Source organism: Carettochelys insculpta, chromosome 4 (genome assembly GCF_033958435.1).
Source record: "Carettochelys insculpta isolate YL-2023 chromosome 4, ASM3395843v1, whole genome shotgun sequence".
Lineage (NCBI taxonomy): Eukaryota > Metazoa > Chordata > Testudines > Carettochelyidae > Carettochelys > Carettochelys insculpta.
The window spans coordinates 118,394,291-118,414,708 of record NC_134140.1 but is presented as its reverse complement, the minus strand read 5'-3'; the positions used below and the strand labels follow the sequence as shown (position 1 = coordinate 118,414,708).

General features: G+C 49.3%; 1 protein-coding gene across 3 annotated transcripts in view; it reads left to right on the top strand.

The window, feature by feature from the left end:
* Positions 1–20,418, top strand: part of GRID2 (glutamate ionotropic receptor delta type subunit 2) — a 1,071,343-nt gene that overhangs the window by 679,784 nt on the left and 371,141 nt on the right. For all 3 annotated transcript variants that reach the window (XM_074993599.1, XM_074993598.1, XM_074993600.1), the window contains exon 5: positions 5,194–5,247. In XM_074993599.1, coding sequence (XP_074849700.1) covers positions 5,194–5,247 — 54 coding nt within the window. The remainder of the gene's footprint in view (positions 1–5,193; positions 5,248–20,418) is intronic.

The window sequence follows — 20,418 nt, the reverse complement described above, 5'->3', positions numbered from 1 at the left end:
AGCAGCAGCCAGAGGTCCACCCAGCCGCCCCTGTAGGAGTAGTGCTCGCCCTGCTCGATGCCATGCAGGAGGCAGCTGATCACATCCTAGCCACAGAGGAGGAGCTGCCCGCAGGGGAGGAGGAAGCAACCCCAAACCCTGCAGCCCCCGCCCCCCCCCGCCACACACGCCGCCAGCTGTGGAGCTACCCCATGAGCACCGACTGGTGGGAGCGGCTGGTGCTCGGAGAGTGGGATGACACCCACTGGCTCCAGAACTTTCGGATGAGCCAGCAGACATTTCTGGAGCTCTGCCAGTGGCTCACCCCCGCACTGAGGCACCAGGACACCGCCATGTGGTGTGCCCTCAGTGTGGAGAAACGGGTCGGCATCGCTGTCTGGAAGCTGGCCACTCCAGACAGCTACCAATCCGTGGGCCAGCAGTTTGGCGTCGGCAAGGCCACCATCGGGGCTGTCCTCATGGAGGTAAGAGGACCCAGAGGGGGAAGGGGAGGCAGCCCTGGCAGCGGAGGGGAGCCCTGGCAGGGGAGGGGAGGGGAGGGGAGGGGAACCCTGGCAGGGGAGGGCCACACACACCCTGCACACCCCTCACTGGTGCTCTCCCATGTGCTTCCCCTGCAGGTCGTCCGCGCCATCAATGCACTGCTGCTCCACAGGCTCGTGCGGCTTGGGGACCCGGATGCCGCCATCGTGGGCTTTGCCACCCTGGGCTTCCCCAATTGCTTTGGGGCTGTGGATGGGACCCACATCCCCATCCATGTCCCGGAGCACAGTGGAGGATGCTACGTAAACAGGAAGGGCTACCACTCAGTGGTCCTCCAGGCCTTGGTGGACAGCCGGGGCTGCTTCCTGGACATTTATGTGGGCTGGCCTGGCAGCACCCACGACGCCCGGGTATTCCGGAATTCGGGCCTGTGCCGCTGGCTGGAGGCGGGGACCTACATCCCCCAGCAGGAGATCCCTGTGGGGGACATCACCATGCCCCTCTGTGTCATCGCAGACGCGGCATACCCCCTCCAGCCCTGGCTCATGCACCCTTACACGGGCCACCTGTCAGCCAGCCAGGAGCGCTTCAACATGTGCCTGAACCACACAAGCCAGGTGGTGGAGTGCACTTTTGGCCACCTCAAAGGGCACTGGAGGTGTCTCCTCACCCACCTTGATGCGGGCCCCACCAACATCCCCCAGATTGTGGGCGCGTGCAGCGTCCTCCACAACCTCATCGAGAGCAAGGGGGAGGCATTCTTTCAGGGCTGGGCTGTGGAGGCCGGCAGGGCCTATGTGCAGCCACCTGCTGCCCCCAGTCGCCAGGTGGACCCCGAAGGGACCCAGGTCCAGGAGGCCCTGTGGGCCCAGTTCGATGAGGCCGCGGGGTGAACGCTGGCAGGCCCCCCCACGCACCCCCCCCATCCTCCACAACACTCCCTGTCCCTACGCCCACACCACAGAGCACCCAAGAGCACCACCCCCCACTTTTCTTGTAAATAAAAACAGACATGTTGTTCGTCAAACCAGAATATATGTTGAACTCTTATAATTATTATCATAACTATTTCCAGGCAAAATAAATGTTATATATATATATGTATTATAATAAGATAAGATGACAGGAAAAAAAAAGGGGAAGACAAGGAAGGGGAGAACTATTTACATGGGGGGGCAGGTATCATCATAACAACATAATGGGTCAAATACAAACTATTTACAAAAGATAAGTGAAGGGGATATATACAAAGGGGGGGCACGTCCTGGGCCCCACATCCCCTAATGTCCAGCGCTGGGGGTGGGCGGCCGCGACCCGAGCCTCAGCCTCAGCCCTGGCCGGGACTGGCTGGGGGCCGGGCAGACCGGTACAGATGGCCGGCAGGTGTCAGCTGGCCCCAGGTCCCCCTCGGCGGAAGGGCCCTCAGTGGTGGATGGTGGTGTGATGGCGGGTGGAGCAGCGGGTGGAGCGGCTGGTGGAGCAGGCAAGGCGGGCAGAGCGGCGCCTGGTGCAGCATGGGGAGGCCAGGTAGTCCACGACACGCTCGAACATGCACATAAAGGCCCCCCTATGCCTCCTGGCGCCAGGCCAGCGCCCACTCCTGAAGGTCAAGGCACTGCTCCTCCACCCGCAGGCGTGGCTCAGAGACCTCCAGCTGCCGACGGAGGATCGCCAGCAGCTGGGGGTCCGTCGCCGTCCTGGAGTGCTGGCTCCGCCGTCGTCCCCGCCCTGGGGCTGGTCGGTGCTCTGCCGAGGGGCTGGCCTGGGCTGATGGCCCCGGTGGGCTCTCCGGGACCACTGATACCTCGCCAGCACTCTCCAGTCCTTCCGATGGTGCAGCTGCAGAACACGGGGGGGAAGAAGAGTGGAGACAGCCGTTAGTGTGGGCCCCGAGCCATGGCCCTTGTCCCCCGCACCCCTCTGCTGCTGGTTCCCCATCCCCGTCCCCGGGAGATGCTGCTGCTGCTGACGGGTGTCCCACCCCCTCCCCCTGGGGGACCCTAGGTTCTGCTCCCCCCATCCCCAGGGATGGGGCATGGCACTGTCGTGCTGAGGGGGCAGGGGCTGATGCACTCCTGTGAGGGACATGCCACTGCTGTCCTTGGGGCCATGGTCATCTGGGCATGTGGAGGGCCCTGGTCATGTCTGTTACCCCCACCCCTCAACCCCGGGGGTGTGCACCGGGGGGGTACATACCTGATGGTCTGCTCCCACGGTTGGGGGACACCCGGTGGGCGGACGCCCTGCTGGAGCTCCAGGACGGGATGTCTATCTGGAGCCCCCCATCGCTGGAGGAGGATCCCCCCTCCTCCTCCTCCTCCTCCTCCTCCAGTGCCCCACGGGTGGGCTCCTGGGGGGGCCCCCGAGGTGCGGGACTTACCTCCGGGGCGGACTCCGCCTCCGGAGCCTACTGGGGCTCGTCAGCCGAGGTATCAAGAGTGGCCGGAGGGGAGGAGGTGTGCTGGGGGCCCAGGATGGCCCTGAGCTCCCTGTAAAAGGAGCAAGTGATGGGGGCGGCCCCAGATCGGCCGGCCGCATCCCGGGCCCAGGCGTAACCCTGCCGCAGCTGCTTCACCTTACTCCTGATGTGGTCAGGAGTGCAGGCAGGGTGACCCTGGGCGGCCAGGCCCTCGGCCAGCTGAGTGAATGCATCTGCATTCCGCCTCTTGCTCCCCATTACCTGGAGCACCTCCTCCTCACTCCAGAGCCCCAGCAGGTCCCAAAGCTCAGCCTCCGTCCAGAAGGGGCCCCGCTGCCGCTTCCCAGCCTGGCTGCTGGTCTGGGAGCCCTGGCTCCCCTTGTGGGGGGGGGTGCCCTGGGGGCGCTTGGGGGACTGGCAGGCGGCCATTGCAGCGGGGGCGGGGGGTGTGGCTGCAGAGGGGCGTACAGGCTGGCCATGTGGCTGGGCTGCCACCTGCACACTCTCTCAGCTTCCTGAACAGGAAGGCAGGGGGTGGGGACCTTTAAGGGGCCGCTGCATGCGGCGACCATCGAGCTCAGGGGCTGGAGAGAATGTCTCTCAACCCCTCAGCTGATGGCCGCCATGGCGGACCCCGCTATTTCGATGTTGTGGGACGCGCAATGGCTACACGTGCCCCATCTCCTGATGAGGATAGCGACTTTGACGTCTCGCCGCCTTACGTCGATGTCAACTTTGAAATAGCGCCCGCCACATGTAGACGCAGCTAATAACAATAGCTGCCTACCATTTGTCTATCACAATAACAAGTTATTTTGTGCTTTCACAAAACAGCGTTGCAAAATTTGTCTTTCTTTCTTTGTGATTTATAGCAGTCCTTAGTGCTTGCTGCTTCAGAGCCAATATTGGAAGAGTAATCAGATACTAAGGTTTGCTTGTCTGAGCTTGGTTTGCAATACTTAAAGCCAGTAGAACAAACTGAGCTTTTCAACAATTTCTGATGTTTTTCTCTGATTGTGTCTCTTCTGCTTCCTCAACCTCACTTTCTACCTTGGTATGGGAGTCAGATTCTGCAGCTGCTACTTTACTGGGCTCATCAAATTGCAATCCCAACCATCCCTTCCCTTGTTGTTCTTTCTCCTTGTTCCTCCCTTGAATGAGTCTTGTCCACTAAGAAAATATCAACAAAACCCACAGAGCATCCACATTCTCAAGGCATTCTGTCAAAAGTAAATAGATAGAATATGGCACTCTGTTGACAACATTCTGCTTCTCCCTCAGGAGGAAGATTCTGTTGACAGAAAGCCAGTCCAGACGTTTCCGGAGGCCCCTCTGTTGACAGACAGGGCTTCTGGGACACCTGGCAGCCCTGTCTGCTGTGCTTCTGGCTGGCCATTTTGTCAAGAGATTCTATGGGCAGTCTGGCTGCTCTCTATCAACAGACCAGATTGATCTTTCTATCTGCTTGGCAGTCTGGCTGCAATCTGTTGAAAGACATTTTGTCAGAAAATTCAGTTGACATATTGCTGTAGTGTAGACATAGCCAAAGTGAAGAAGTGTAGCACAGAAGAATCCCAAAAGAAAGAGAGGTAGTATCCTGGGCCCACCACAAGGTAGAGCTTTTGGGATCTGTTTCGTTGACAGGATGGAATAGGGAATGGAGCAGATGTGGGAGGGGACAGCAAAGGACCTGTGAGAGTAGGGGCAAAAATAGGACATTCTTTACATATAGTCTCTCAAAACTGCCACAATGACACATTCCTATCTTTCTCTCACTCAAATTCTCTTTTCCCACCCACTGCTCCATTCCTATAATCCCCAGATCTTTTTAATATGAATTAACAAAATATCCCCATTTCCTTCTCTCTCATCGTAAACAGTGAGAAGGTGTCATGGTTTTGAGATTCAGAAATCTGGTCAGTCTAGAAACAGTGGATGCTGCACCTGAATGCACTGATTCTTTGCCATTCTTTCTTCTACTCCATCTCCCAAAGCAAGAATTAAAACAAATATTATTTCATTTTCTTCTGAACCAACTGAAATCTATTTTCTTCTGTGACACCTGCAATGAAATATATTTCCATCTTCAATTAGAAAGTCAAACAATAACACAAATGTTTCTGCAGTATGTTGCTAAGGTTTTCTGTCCTCAGCTTAATAACAGAGGTCTTTCAGAGCATGTGCTCCTTTTTTGTCATTTGCAGAGAGTCAACATTTCATTTCATTTATCTGTTTGTTTGTTTGGCTTTTATAAGTAAGCTGACTGATAGCTGCTTTGTTCTCTATTTCAGGTTGTGGAGACTAATTTGGTTGCTTTTGACTGTCATTGGATCATTATAAATGAAGTAAGTATAAACTGAATGTTGTTGTGAAGCGTGAATCCTGTTTTCATACATAGTGACGGTGTTCACGCTGGTCCTTGCCAACAGGAAGCATTAACTACAGCAAAGTCGAGGCATGGGGGTGAGAACGTTGCTTAATAAAAACAGAATTATAAGTTTGGAGGCTTTTTGTTTTGTTGAAATAAAAAGCCTTGTATGAATAAAACAAAGGAAAATGCTTCCCTACTGAGTACATTTAGCCTTTCCCTTTGGCTTGAGATGCCTACTGTGGGAGATCTTTCATTTAAAAAAAAATCAAGCAAACAAAAAAAAAGAGAAACCAAGAACACTTCTTTGTGGTCATTGGGAATCCTTCCCAGTGAAGTGCTTGTGTTCCATATTTTTCAATATTTCTACAGTTTGTGTGTGTTCCTTCCCTTGATCTTTTAAAAAGCACAAGGATTAGGTAATTCATCAGGAGCTGGAACCCAAACCACTGAAGTTAGTGGGATCTAGAATGTGGATAAATAGTGAACAGAAGGAACCTTTTCTCAGTATAAACATATTTGTTTTCAAATCTATCTGATCTTGTGAGATTTTTGCAAAGATGATGGGTTAAAAGATCTGTTTTTAATTATGAAATAAATTCTACCATACACACTTGCTAGTCAACCTGACATGGGTCAAAAAGCAGAGTCACTACACATAAAAACACTGTATAGTAAATTTCTTTCTTTCTTTTTTTTTTTTTTTTGACGGGGGGCTTGGGTGGGGCATCAGGGCAGGAATTTATAGCATTCAAATATTTCTCTGTTTTAAAATGAGTAACTTATTATGTTCACCAAAGGCTTAATTGTGGAGCTAATTATTCCCAAGTTTAAATTGTGTTTTACCTTCTTTGGCTATGGTTACTCTAGCAAGTTTTGCCAACAAAACTGGCAGAACGTCCACACACACAATGCATTTGTTGACAGTGCTTTCATGGGCAGAGTTTTACCTTGCATTCATGAGGCATAACGCTGCTGTTGAAAAATTCTGTTGACAAAAAAATCTGTGTGGATGCTCTGGGCAGCCTTCCTTCAACAGACAGGGCATTTGCAACAATGGGTAGCACTGCCTGCTGTGCTTCTCAGTGCCTGTTCTGTGAAGAGAGCATCTGGGCAGTCCGGCTGCTCTGTTGACAGAGCAGAGGGCTCTTCTTATTGGCTTTTGGGTGTGGCCACACTCTGTCAACAGAAGTTTGACCTGGAAATCTCTTCCAACAGTGACTTCTGTCGACAGATTGCTGTTGTATTTCTGTAGCCTTTATGGATATGAATTCTCTTTATAAAGTATTGTTTAGGGAAATGACACATAGTTCCTGGTCAGCTCTTTATTGGCCACATATTTGTTTTCTCATTCGTTGATAAGTTTCTCATTTTTATAATGCAATAAAGGAATCAGAGTCATTTTGTCACTTCCAGTTTATATTTATGGAAAAGTTCACCTCAGAAGCAGCATCTGGTAACTGTCCCTCCTTTTTTATCTTGTTCTTCTAAACCATGGGATGGTCACACAATGAACCTATAAGGCAGAATCAACCATTTTTTTCAGTTAGAGTAGATTAGTATTCAGTAATCTTTCTGACGACTAGACCAGTTTAGAATATCACTTTTATTGTTTATAGTTAACAACTATGATTAGATTACCATTTTCTTAGGGTTCAATCCAAGTCTTACTGAAGTCAACAGTAGTCTCCCCATTTACTTCAACAGGAGTTAGATTAAGCCAATAGTTCATAAAATTAGCCAAAATAATGGTATATCAGTTAGGCTGAAGGTCTTACTGGTTGATACATGTTGTATCTTATTGTCATTTTAGTCAATTTTAAAGTAATTTAAACTTTAAAAGAAAAACATTAGTGTAGTAGACTGAAAAAGCTCTGATCATAATATACATGTTTTCTATATGATGTAGAATGTACATGTTCCTAAATGAGTCACTATGGCTATGTCTACACATGAAGCCTACATCGAGGTAGCTTATTTCGATGTAGCAACATCGAAATAGGCTATTTCGATGAATAACGTCTACACGTCCTCCAGGGCTGACAACGTCGATGTTCAACTTCGACATTGCGCAGCACCACATCGAAATAGGCGCTGCGAGGGAACGTCTACACGCCAAAGTAGCACACATCGAAATAAGGGTGCCAGGAACAGCTGCAGACAGGGTCACAGGGCGGACTCAACAGCAAGCCGCTCCCTTAAAGGGCCCCTCCCAGACACAGTTGCACTAAACAACACAAGATACACAGAGCCAGCAACTGGTTGCAGACCCTGTGCCTGCAGCATGGATCCCCAGCTGCCGCAGCAGCAGCCAGAAGCCCTGGGCTAAGGGCTGCTGCCCACAGTGACCATAGAGCCCCGCAGGGGCTGGAGAGAGAGCGTCTCTCAACCCCTCAGCTGATGGCCGCCATGGCAGACCCCGCTATTTCGAAGTTGCAGGACACGCAATGACTAAACGGTCCCTACTTCGACGTTGAACGTCGAAGTAGGGCGCTATCCCCATCTCCTGATGAGGATAGCGACTTCGACGTCTCGCCGCCTAACGTCGAAGTTAACTTCGAAATAGCGCCCGACGCGTGTAGCCGTGACGGGCGCTATTTCGAAGTTAGTGCCACTACTTCGAAGTAGCGTGCACGTGTAGACACGGCTTATGTGAAATAGATTCAGCCCTATGAACCATATCCATTCATAAGAGGGTAAAATGCAACTTTCTCTATTCTAGCATTCCAAATACTTGCACTATTTTCAGGTTGTTAAAACAAATAAGGTAACAAATAAGGTCTCTTCAGAGTGGGATAGACTGAATCATGATCTGACTTTGGCCTACCATTTATGAAACATGTTCCCTTTTAAGATATTTATTTTGGTGTCACCTAACTTAGTCCATAACACAAATGTGAATATATTCCAGATGGTGACTCTTTGAGAATAGTATTCTGCCTTTTGTCACTTTATCAGTACACTACAGAAGAATATTTGTCTTCAATCCATTTTGATGGTGATGGGAGATTTGAAAGTGGTGTGATGGCTGTACATACCCTTTATTATTTAGTTTACAGTGTTGTTTTAGTTCTGTCACTCCCAGAAAATTAGAGAAGCAAGTCCAGTGTAATAAACAAACAAACCACCCCTCTTTTTTCTCATCCTCCCAAAAAGCGCAATCTGATTACCTATTACTGTATTCCTTGGATTTACACTATGGGCCAGACTGGGAACTTAACTCCCTGGACGCAGTGGTGTATAATTATTCACGCAAGTACTCCCATTCCAGTAAATTGAGCTCTTTATGAAAGTTATTTGTTTTGGCTAAATCAGAGCCACCACACAAGTGATTTTGGCCTACCCGAAATCTAGAATGTAAGTCAACCTAGCTGCATCAGTCAGGATGTGAAAGATTCAAAGCTCCTGTGTAGACACCTCTAGGTAGACAGAAGAATTCTGAGAAGTGGATTTACTGTAGTAAGTTTCTGTACTACAACTGTGACACTGTATCAAAACAAAAAAACAGACATGTAGCACTTCAAAGACTAACGAAATAATGTATTATGTGATGAGCTTTTGTAGGACAGACTCACTTCTTCAGATCTATAGCCTTACCACAACAGACTCAATATATAAAGCACTGAGGTCCAAAAATGCTTTGTATGTTGAGTCTGTTCTGGTAAGGCTATAGATCTGAAGAAGTGGGTCTGTCCTATGAAAGCTTGTCACCTAATGAATTATTCTGTTAGTCTTTATAGTGGTACATGGCTGCTTTTTCATTTTGAAAAAGTACAGACTAACACGGCTAACTCTCTGTTACTGTGTCCCTGTAGTGTGTCTAGTATAGTTTCAGGATGAATTATGCAGTTTTCAGGATGACAATTTTCAGGATGAATTATGCAAATGAGAAATATATTTTTTGACGAGCAGTTAAAATAACTGCTTTCAACTAGTTGCCAAATAAAAATTAGGCATGTATTTCCTTTTCCTTTTGTACCAACACCAAAAAGACTGAACAGAAATGCCATTCATGAACATGAATCTACCTTGGTTAGTGGGATTGCATATATTATTTCAATTGCTTATTTTAACAGGCAGTAACGCTTGCTAGCATTTACTTAATTTTATTGTCCCATTAGTTGATATTAAGGTAATATATTAAATTAGCCTTGACAATGTGCATCTAATGGGAATTACTGTGAAAATTTGACATGTGTGTGTGAATGTATGTTTCAAACAAATTTCCACAGTGGTTGCCATTAATACATTACCAGATATATATATATATATATTGCATTGAAGGTTCCAATATTGAGTTGAGACATTGCACAATTTCATATGTCACAAACAATCATGTTTGTACTTAGTAATAATCCTGATTTCCTCTTCCTGATCTCTCCAAATAAATATTTCCATCTCTTCTGGACCATATAGCAAATGGTATAGTTCTTTATTTAAATTTCAGAGGATATAGCGGGAAATACAACCTAGATGGAGCTACTATAAGGTCGGTGCAAAACAGGTTGGATAACTGTTCCCAAAAAGTAATTATCAATAGCTCATAGTCATGCTGGAAGGGAATAACAAGTGGGGTTCTGCAGGGATTAGTTTGGGGGCCAGTTTTGTTCGATATTTTCATCGGTGATTTAAATAATGGCACAGAGATCACTTCTATAAAGTTTGCAGATGATGTGAAGATGGGAAGGATTGCAAGTGCTTTGCAGGATAAGATTATAATTCAAAGTGATCTGGATGAACTGGAGAAATGGTCTGAGGCAACTAAGGTGAAGTTCAAATACAAAGTACATAGAAAAGGGAAATGCCCATATCAGAAGAAGTGCCATGGAAAAGGCTTTCAGGTGGGGGTAGGGAGTTCCTACTAGACCACAAGCTAAATATGGATCAACAGTGAGAGACTGCTGCAAAAAAACAAACATCACTGTGGGATGTAGGAGTGTTGTGAGCAAGACATGAGAAGTAATTCTTCTGCTCTTCTGTGCTGAATTGGCCTCAACTGAAGTATTCCATTCAGTTCTGGCTACCACATTTCAGGAAATGTGTGGATAAATTCAAAATGGTCAAGAGAAGAGCAGCAAAAGTGATTAAATGTCTAGAAAACATGACCTACAAGGGAAGACTGAAATAACTGAGTTTGTTTAATATGGAAAAGAGGAGACTTGGAGGAGACATAACATCTTTCAAGTATATAAAAGTTTGTTGCAAGAAGGGGGGAGAAAAGTTCTTCCTCTTAACTCATGGTGACAGGACAAGAAGCAATGGGCTTAAATTGCAGCAAGGGAGGCTTCATTTAGAGGTTAGGAAAGATGACCTAACTGAGTGGTTGAGTACTGGAATACATTGCACAGGGAGATTGTGAAATCTCTGTCATTGGAGATTTTTAAGAGTAGGTGAGGCATACACTTGTCAGGGGTGGTCCAGATATGCTTGGTCCTGCCATGAGTGGAGGGAACTGCACTTGATGACCTCTCAAGCTTTCTTCGAGTTCTATGATTCTAAATCAGAGAGGTGGTAATAGATGTGAGAAGAAGTTTCTGTCTGTTTCTCTTTTCTTTCCCACAAGAACAAATGTAATCTTGAGCAGCCTAAAGGAGAGCAGGCTATGTCCTCAAGTCACTCTTTTATCACATTTATGCATTCATTATATATTTTATTTTTACCTGATAATGGGAATCAATAGAAAATATATGCTTATTTTTAACATAAAAGAAATGGTTTATTCATTTATTTTTAAATAGGTGTCTTCTGTTAAGTGATTAATTAAACTGTGCAGTATAATCCCACTATGTGCAGTGCCCATCTGTCTCATACAGTTCTGCCTCTGGAGGACAGTTGAAACCGCTTTGCACTGCTCACAGTTGTAGAGGTGAAACACCTTTGAAATATGTTAAATCATTAAACTTACACTTTTTTCAAACAGATAAAAGGTTCTCTCGAATGCATACACACGGCTCAAACAAATTTATATGGGATTCTCACTGGCATGCATCCATGCACAGAATTTGTTTTTCTATATCAGTCCCAAAAGGACCAAGTTGCTGGGCTTTATTTCTTCATTATTATTTAGAAACAACACCATACTATGAAGAAAAGCCTGAATTAGGTCATAGTGTGAAACTGATAGTCAACTTTTAAAGTTGTACTACATCCCAGGAGGTAATTGCAGTAAAGCCATGTTATCTGGCACTGGGAGAGCTGGCACACTCTGTTAACCAGCACTTGGGGCCAACAGCCACAGGCTGGGGCCAGCTTCCCCAGAGGAGCCAGCTGCAGCAGAGCAGCAGCCCCTGAGAGTGGAACTGGCCGCCCGGCCAGGGTCAGATGAGCAGGGCTAGTGTCCTCACCTAAATAACTGTAAAATTTGATTACCTGTCAACCACTGTTCCCCAGGGACACTGGATAATCAAGGTTTTACTGTAACTGGGTTTCATTAACTAATTTAATAGCACATTTTTAACATCTGCAGTAGTGAATGCAAAATAATTACTTGAGTGATGTTACAGGGTAGCTGGCCTTCTGCAGGTGGTCAGGCCCTTAGCTTACCTGTGACAGGCTGTGGATAATTGATTAAGTGACTCCAGCTATTCAGGAGCTAATTAAGAAACCCCTTATAAATGGTTATGTAAGCTCAGACAATGGAGCTCATAGGCAAGAAATGCTGGGAAGAAAACTCATCAGGGGAGCTGAATAGACAGCTCTTTCAACGGGAAGCAAAGACTGTTGTGCGGAGGAACAGTGTACAGCATGAGAATGTGCCAAGGAGCTTCTTATGAGGAGCTGGTGAGGGAGCTCATCAGGATTAGAGGCTAAGGAAGGGTGCTTCTAGCTGAACAGTCTCCAGAAGGAAGAAGTTATGAAAGCCAGGCACTAACAATCCTGGTCCTGATGGAGGAACTTCCCAGATGAGCCCCAGACTGAAAGAATTATATGATGTTCAAAGGAAGGGTCATTGTGCATATGACTTTTGCAGGTATGTTGGCCCCTGGCAAGAGACTGTTCCCCAGCTGAAGGCAAGGAGCCATGACTCCACGAAGCCCTGACTCCACAAGGCTCTCTCTTCCCACAAAGTAATACTGTTGGTTTGGGGTGTGTCATTCCTTTGCCATAGTTTGTGTTGATGCACTTCACTCTTTGCTGTAAACTGTGTTTCATAAACCTGGCCAGCAGTTGCAGCATTATTTATTTTCCCAAAGAAAACACTGTTCTTCTACGAGTGTCCCCGTGGGTGCTCCATGTTAGGTATTGGGCTCTCCCCGGCGCTGCAGGTCGGATCTTTCCAGCAGTTTCTGCTGGACCGCGCATGTGCCGGTGCGTGCCGCTCCCTTGCGTGCTCCCGGCCATGTGCGCGATCCGGTCCCCGCCAGTTCCTCTTTAACCGCCATCGGCTGCAGACGGAATCCTCTCAGGCTACGGCCAGAGTCAGCGTATTGAACGTTCTTAAAGTGTTTTAGAGTTTCTTTTTCAGTCTTTTAGATTAAGTTAGCTTGTTATTGTTTTCCAAAAAAAAAAAAAAAAAAAGAGGAAGGAGTAAATCTTCCAGTCTTAGTAACAAGCAGAGCACCGGAGGCCCGGGGACGTAAGGCCATTAGGCCTCCTGCCACAGCAGGCTGACTCAGAGAGTTGAACAGGCACAGAGAAGGTGCTAAGTACCCTATTAACATCTCAAAGACTCACCATAATGTCCTCTTCAGGATTCAAAAAGTGTGAGTCCTGTCACGAAGCGATGCCGGCCTCCAACGGGCACAGTCAGTGTATAAGGTGCCTTGGGGAATCTCATGTCACCCAGAAATGTTCCTTCTGCACTAACCTAACAGCCAGAGCAAGGAAGGACAGGGAGATGCGGCTCAAAATGCTGCTCTTCGACAAGGCCCTCCAGCCAGATGTGCCGGAGCAGCCGCAGCAGGAGGGACCTGCAGGGGCCCATAAAAGGAAAGCTGCCTCCCTCACCCCGTCAGCACAAAAACGGAGGAAGCTCTCACCAACCCAATCCCTGCCGGCAGCCACAGTGAGCGGGACGGGTGGAGCGCATAGCCCCCAGCCGCGGTTACAGCTGAGCGGCGGTGGCACGGAGACGTACGTGGCAGAGGCTGAGCCTCCGATAATCAAACAGCCGCCCCGCACCGCTGGCAGGGCGGTGGCCAGGCAAGCGCCGGAACCAGCGGCACCGCAAGCAGCGGCACTGATGCCCGGGGAACCGGCGGTGCAGAGTGTGCAGGCACGCGGCCTGCAGGCACCGGGGGAGACCACCCGCGCGGCACCGCAGCGGAGCGTGCCGAGCATGGCGCAGACAACGGGGCCGAGATCCCCGACGCGAAAGGGGGCGGAGCCAGCCCTGCAGGGGAGGGGAAAGGCAGCACAGAAAACCTGGCACCGCAGCCCTTCTCCAGACAGGGCTGCAGGGCTGCTCGCTCTGAGCCCTCCGCTCATGCTGCGGACCCCAACAAGAAGGCAGGGGTCACCCCCAGCCTATCCTGAGCCCCCATCCCCGTTCCTACAGCCAGCCTCACCATGGCTCGGACCACCTTCGCCCTTTTTGGGCTTTGAACCCTTGGAGTACTACCAAAGGTCAGTCTCTCCAGTATCTCAATTATCCAGATGATCTCGCTCCCCCAGGCGCAGCGGGTATGCGCCTCGAGAGTGGTCCAGGTCCCCATCTCAGGAGCAGTGCCCGTGTTGCCATGGTCTCCCCTATCACGCGGGGCATAGACACCATAGGCATACTCCCAGGGACAGATCCCCCCAGACGGTTCCATATCCCCGAGGGCAATCGCGAACGGGGACAGAGACACAGACATCTCAAGGGGAGGTGATTCTGGAGCCCCGAGATTTTCCCTCGCAAGCTTCCAGCGAGCGGATGTATCACCATCAACAGGACCCAGAGGGGTCCAGAGAGGCTTACCCTAGTGGTTCCTCGCTATCTTCCCCTGACGAGGCCACGGCCCCAGGGGACGTCCATCCTCCGGACGATCTCAAACAGTTTCAAGAGCTGTTTAAAAGGGTGGCCTTCATGCAAGGCATCCAAACAGCAGAGGTGCAGGAGAAACACCATAAGCTCCTTAAAAACCTGAGACCTCCTGCCTCCTCCAAAATAGCTATACCACTCGACGAAGCAATCATGGAGTCTGCCACCACGATATGGCAGACCCCTGCGTCCATTCCACCTATAAACAAGAGAGCGGACAAGAAATACTTCGTCCCGGCAAAGGGCATGGAGTTCCTGTTCAGCCACCCGCAACCAAATTCTCTGGTGGTGGAATTGTCTCAACAGAGGTCGAAAACTTCTCAGTTCAAGACAGGGGGAACGGACAAAGATGCCAAGAAACTAGAGTTGTTCGGCAGAAAGGTCTACTCCTCCTCTACCCTACTGTTGGGAATGGCGAACTACGCAGCGCATCTAGCGAACCCTAATTTTGACAACTACTCCAAGCTGACTTCCCTCATGGACTCGCTTCCAGAGGACAAGAAGCCAGTGCTCAAGGCCATCGTGCAGGAAGGCTACGCAGCCTTGAGGACGGGAGTTCAGATAGCCCTAGACATAGCGGACATGGCAGCAGGCTCAACAGCTACGGCAGTGGTCATGCTCAGGGAGTCCTGGCTCCAAACATCGGGTATCCCAAGGGATTTGCAGGCGAAGATCGTCGATCTCCCCTTTGACACGCAGAAGCTGTTTGCTGAATCAACCAACTCGGTCCTTCATTCCAGTAAAGATTCAAGAGCTACTCTTAGGACCTTGGGGATTTACACCCCTCCATACAGGAAGAAAAAGTATTACCCTCAGCAAAGATGGTACCAGTATCAACCACAGCGTCCCCTTACCACAGGGGTTACGAGCAAGGGCGACATCAACAGCACCAGCAATACAGAACTCCCAGGCGACGTTCCCAACAGAGCCGTGCATCCTTGGGGCAGGGCCAAAGGCCACAAGTTTGATACACAGATCCAGGGCTGCACCATCACTACCATCGCGCAAAGTCATCCGAAGCTATTATTCCACCATCGCCTCTGACCATTCTACGACCAGGGGCAAAGGATCACCACAGACAAATGGGTACTGGAGATCATAGCCACGGGGTGTGCGATCCCCTTCCAGTCACTCCCACTGCCACGACCTCCACCCAGGCCCCACCTAAAGGATGCCTCCCACGAAGCGAGACTCAAGCAGGAGGTATACCATCTCATACTCATAGGGTCAATGGAAAGAGTGCCGGAGCAACTTCGAGGGAAAGGGTTCTACTCCAGATATTTCCTCACGGAGAAAAAGACAGGAGGCTGGAGGCCCATCCTAGATCTTCGGGGCCTCAACCGGTACCTGCGCAAGCAACGCTTTCGGATGATTACAGTCGCCTCTATACTTACAGCACTGGACGATGGAGATTGGTTCGCAGCCCTCGACTTACAGGACGTGTGTTTCCACATAACTATCCACCCGGCTCACAGATGCTTTCTCCGGTTTATGGTAGGCAAAGAACATTTTCAATACAAGGTTCTGCCGTTCGGCCTCTCCTCGGCCCCCAGAGTCTTCACCAAGACCTTGGCAGTGGTGTCAGCCTACCTGCACAGACAGGGGGTGTTTATATTCCCATATCTGGATGACTGCCTACTGAAAGGGGCCTCGAAGGAGGAGGTACTTCGCATGATACGTGTCACAGCAGGCACGTTCTCTTCGCTGGGCCCGGTCATCAATCTGGCAAAATCAAAGATAGACCCCACACAGGACATAGAGTTCATAGGGGCACGTATAAATTCTATCACAGCAAGGGTTTATCTACCAAAGACATGCTTTCGAGCCATTGGTTCCCTCGTGCAGGTCATCACCTTCAGCCCTACGGTGCCGGTTCTGACGTGCTTACAGCTGCTGGGCCACATGGCAGCAGCGACGTTTGTAGTACAAAACGCCAGGTTACACATGCGCAGCATGCAGCACTGGCTGGCGAGCGTCTACAAACCGGCAGCACACACCGTTCACAGGGTGGTGTCGCCCACGACAAAAGTGCACAGATCCCTGCAATGGTGGGTGAACCCCAAGAACATGCTAACAGGGGTGCCCTTTCACCAACCACAAATATCGGTTTTCCTCACTACAGACGCCTCCCACATAGGGTGGGGAGCACACATGGGCGAAGAGGTGACGCAAGGACTGTGGTCCTTCACGGAACAGTCACTGCACATAAATATACTGGAGCTCAGAGCAGTGTTCAACGCCTGCAGACGCTTTCGAGACCATATACAAGGCAAAGTAGTCGGAATCAGTACAGACAATACCTCCATCATGTTTTATATAAATCGGCAAGGAGGAGCTCGGTCCCGTGCCTTATGTGCGGAAGCAGTCCGGTTGTGGAACTGGTGCATGGCCAACAATATAACCTTGAAAGCCTCATACTTACCAGGCGCTCACAATGTGAAGGCAGACCAGCTGAGCAGGCACTTCGCACTCACACACGAGTGGCAGATCCGTTCCGATCTGCTACGACCAATCTTTCATGCATGGGGTTTTCCCCAGATAGACCTGTTTGCCACTCAGCACAACAAGAAGTGCCCACGATACTGCTCCAGGGCAGGACTGGGACGGGGGTCCCTGGGGGACGCATTCGCGATCTCATGGAGGGGTCCCCTGCTTTACGCATTTCCTCCCACGGTGCTTATCCACAAAGTCTTGCAGAAAGCCAGGAGAGAGGGAGCCCGAATGATCCTAGTAGTCCCAACGTGGGATCGACAGCAATGGTTCCCCTTACTCCTGCGCATGTCGGACCGTCCACCGATGCCCCTCCCGGTGGCGCTGGATCTGCTCACGCAAGCTCAGGGGTCCATAGTGCATCCACACCCCCGAGGCCTACGACTACAAGCATGGTTAATCCATGGCTCAGCTCCCTAGAGAGCACATGTACGGAGGAAGTGCAACAAGTCCTAGAAAGTAGCAGGAGGACTTCCACCAGGAAGACCTACAAGCAGAAATGGACTCGCTTCACTGCATGGTGTTCTACCAAACAGTTAGTCCCCCTTGCTGTGCCTATACCTGTAATATTAGAGTATTTACTGGACCTCAAGAGAGGAGGACTCTTCCTATCCTCGTTAAAGGTCCACCTTGCCGCTATTTCGGCTTTCAGACATGAAGAGGAAGGGCACATGGTGTTTGCGCAGCCCATGGTTACCAGGTTCCTCAAAGGGCTGGTAAACCTATACCCGCCTTGGAAACCGCTTCCACCTTCGTGGAGCTTGGACCTGGTGCTTAGTGTGCTAACGGGACCACCGTTTGAACCTTTAGCCACGGTTTCCCTCCGTCTCCTTACGATAAAGACGACCTTTCTTCTCACAATCATGTCAGCTCACAGGGTGAGCGAGCTTGCAGCAGTTATGGCAACGCCACCCTGCACAGTATTTTCCAAGGAGGCGGTAACCTTACGGCTGCATCCAGCCTTGGTTCCCAAAGTTTCTTCAAAGTTTCATATCAACGAACCTATAGTTTTACCCTCGTTCTATCCAAAGCCTCATAACTCTAACAAAGAGGCGCGCCTACACCTCCTGAACGTGAGGAGGGCGCTGGCTTTCTATATAGACAGGACTAAGTCCTTCCAGAAAACGGATAGACTCCTAGTCTCTCTCGCTCCCAAATCAAAAGGAGAAGGTCTCTCTTCGCAGAGAATCTCGAAGCACATCATATCCTGCATAAAAATGTGCTACGAACTCAAAAAGACTCCTTTACTGGCCCCGCCCAGGGCTCACTCCACTAGGGCGGTGGCGGCATCAACAGCCTTTTTCCAGGGCTTTGCGCTAAAAGACATTTGCAGAGCGGCGACCTGGTCATCCTATGACACCTTCGCCAAACATTACACCCTTCACAGGGTATTCCAAGAGGATACCCGTCTCTCGACAGCGGTCCTCTTGGGGACAAGCTGCACATAATCCGATTACCCACCTCCTATCTTGGGTTACTGCTGGGTAGTCACCTAACGTGGAGCACCCACGGGGACACTCGTAGAAGAAAGAGAAGTTACTCACCATAGTAACGGTGGTTCTTCGAGATGTGTCCCCGTGGATGCTCCACCACCTGCCCATCCTCCCCGCTTCGGATCTCTGTTTAGTGTTTTGCAGGAGCATCCGAGGCGGTTGGTCAAGGAACTGGCGGGGACTGGATCGCACACGTGGCCGGGAGCGTGCAAGGGAGCGGCGCGTGCTGGTGCATGCGCGGTCCGGCAGAAACTGCTGGAAAGATCCGACCTGCGGCGCCAGGGCGAGCCCAACACCTAACATGGAGCACCCACAGGGACGCATCTCGAAGAACCACCGTTACTATGGTGAGTAACTTCTCTTTGTGTTTGGGGACCTAGTGAGGAGTCACCTTGGATAGCAACAGCAGCCATCACAAAATAGAATCAAGGGTCCAATCCATTTGAGAAGAGGGGGAAGCTGCAGCAAATCACAAGTATCAGAGGGGAAGCTTGAACCACATCTGTGAGGAGTGGGCTATAGCAGTCTGTGTAGGTGGCAAGCACAATATAGAAAATATAGTAGTATAACATGCATGAGTTATTGCAATTGTGTTAACATTAAAGGGTTTAATGAAGCTCCTTGCCCTGTGGGCCATCCACTTGAGGTGTTCCCAGTGGTCTCGTGCAGCACTGAGGTTAAGTGCTCTATCTCTATCTCAGTTTGCCCAGTATCATTTCAATAAGGTCTAGGTGTCTTAAGCATATTAAGAAGTACCCCTTCTGCACTGTAATCAACTGAACCCAAAAGGAGATTTTTACATAAATAGGCCTTGACTCTAGCATCCTTGTTGGAGGGGAAAGGAGCTAGGTCCATCAAACTAGGTCCATCAACCTCCCTGATGTTCAAAACTGTTTACCCATGTAGCCCTGTAGACCCAATCTAGGCTCAAACAATGGCAGAACACCACATTCCAATCCACTGTAACAATGGGGGCATCAGGAGCAGGAGAGGGTTAGGGATAACTAATAAAAATTAATCATATGTAAATGAATGGGTTCCCTAGCTCCCAACACTGAAACCATTCACAATGTCTCTCTCTTGCTACCATTTTCCCAGCCAAATGATATGGTTATGTGGGTGAAGAGAAGTGCTGCAATACTTTGAACATTGCCCACCTTAAACAAAAGGGTGCCTTAACTGTATCTTCATCTTTACATGGGACAGGTCCTTTCCTGGCTCCATCATTTGGAGTTCTCTGGAGCTGCGGTTTGCCTCTGGAAGTCCGGCTCCAGGTCACACCTCTGTCATTCTAGCTGCTGGTCTCTGCAGGGTTAGAACTGTGTGATCCATGTACAAGGTCTCACCACAGTTGAAAGACTCCTTCTGAATGGAAGGAGAGTTAATCAGAGACACTTCGAGCTGTTCTGCACCACCACCACCCCCATCTTCCAAACTCAATGCTTAAAAATTAAACTATTCTTTTTGCATTTGCATCAGGTTGTCCTCCTCTGATGAAGGCACTGAGCAAACTTGGCTCATTAGCAGCAGCTAAAGGCTTGTTCATCTCACATTCTTCAGAAGTCTCCTTTTGCTCTCAGCTGGGGGTTCTAGTCTATTCTATCCATGAAACTGACTCCAGCCGTGCTGGGAATGACGTCAAAGGGGTTATGTAAGAATTTCAGTTTTAGGCTATAGGGCAGTGCTCACTAGAAGCTCCATGCAAAGTTCCAGGACCTGGAAATACCAGTTGTGGGTCACATTGATGACTTACCTCTGGCCATCATTCAAGTTAGGCAGCTGATTGCTAAAATAAATTGGTACTTTGAAAGATACAGCAGTGCATCTCTGCTTCTTTCCACCTCTGTGTCTGGTATGTTGGCTAGTTCAGAGCAGACCAAATGGGAGAGCTGTGCAGTGGCATAAGAGAGTGGGCAAACTGTTTTTTCATTCTTGTCTTGGGTTTCTTTTTCAAGGTCTAGCCTCACTTCATCCGTACTAATGACCACACTCACCCTATTCTCCATCCTGGGGAGAAAAAAGAAAAGATTTGGCCCATGGTATGAAAATCTATTGGTAGTGAACCTCTGCCTTTAGAAAATCTGAATATCATTTTAATACATACTAGGCCCAGAAGCTGGGCCATTGGCATTTGGTTCTTCTTTTTCTGTCTTTTTCAGTACTTGTAAAATAGGTCATTTGCCACTCTTCTACTATAAAGAAA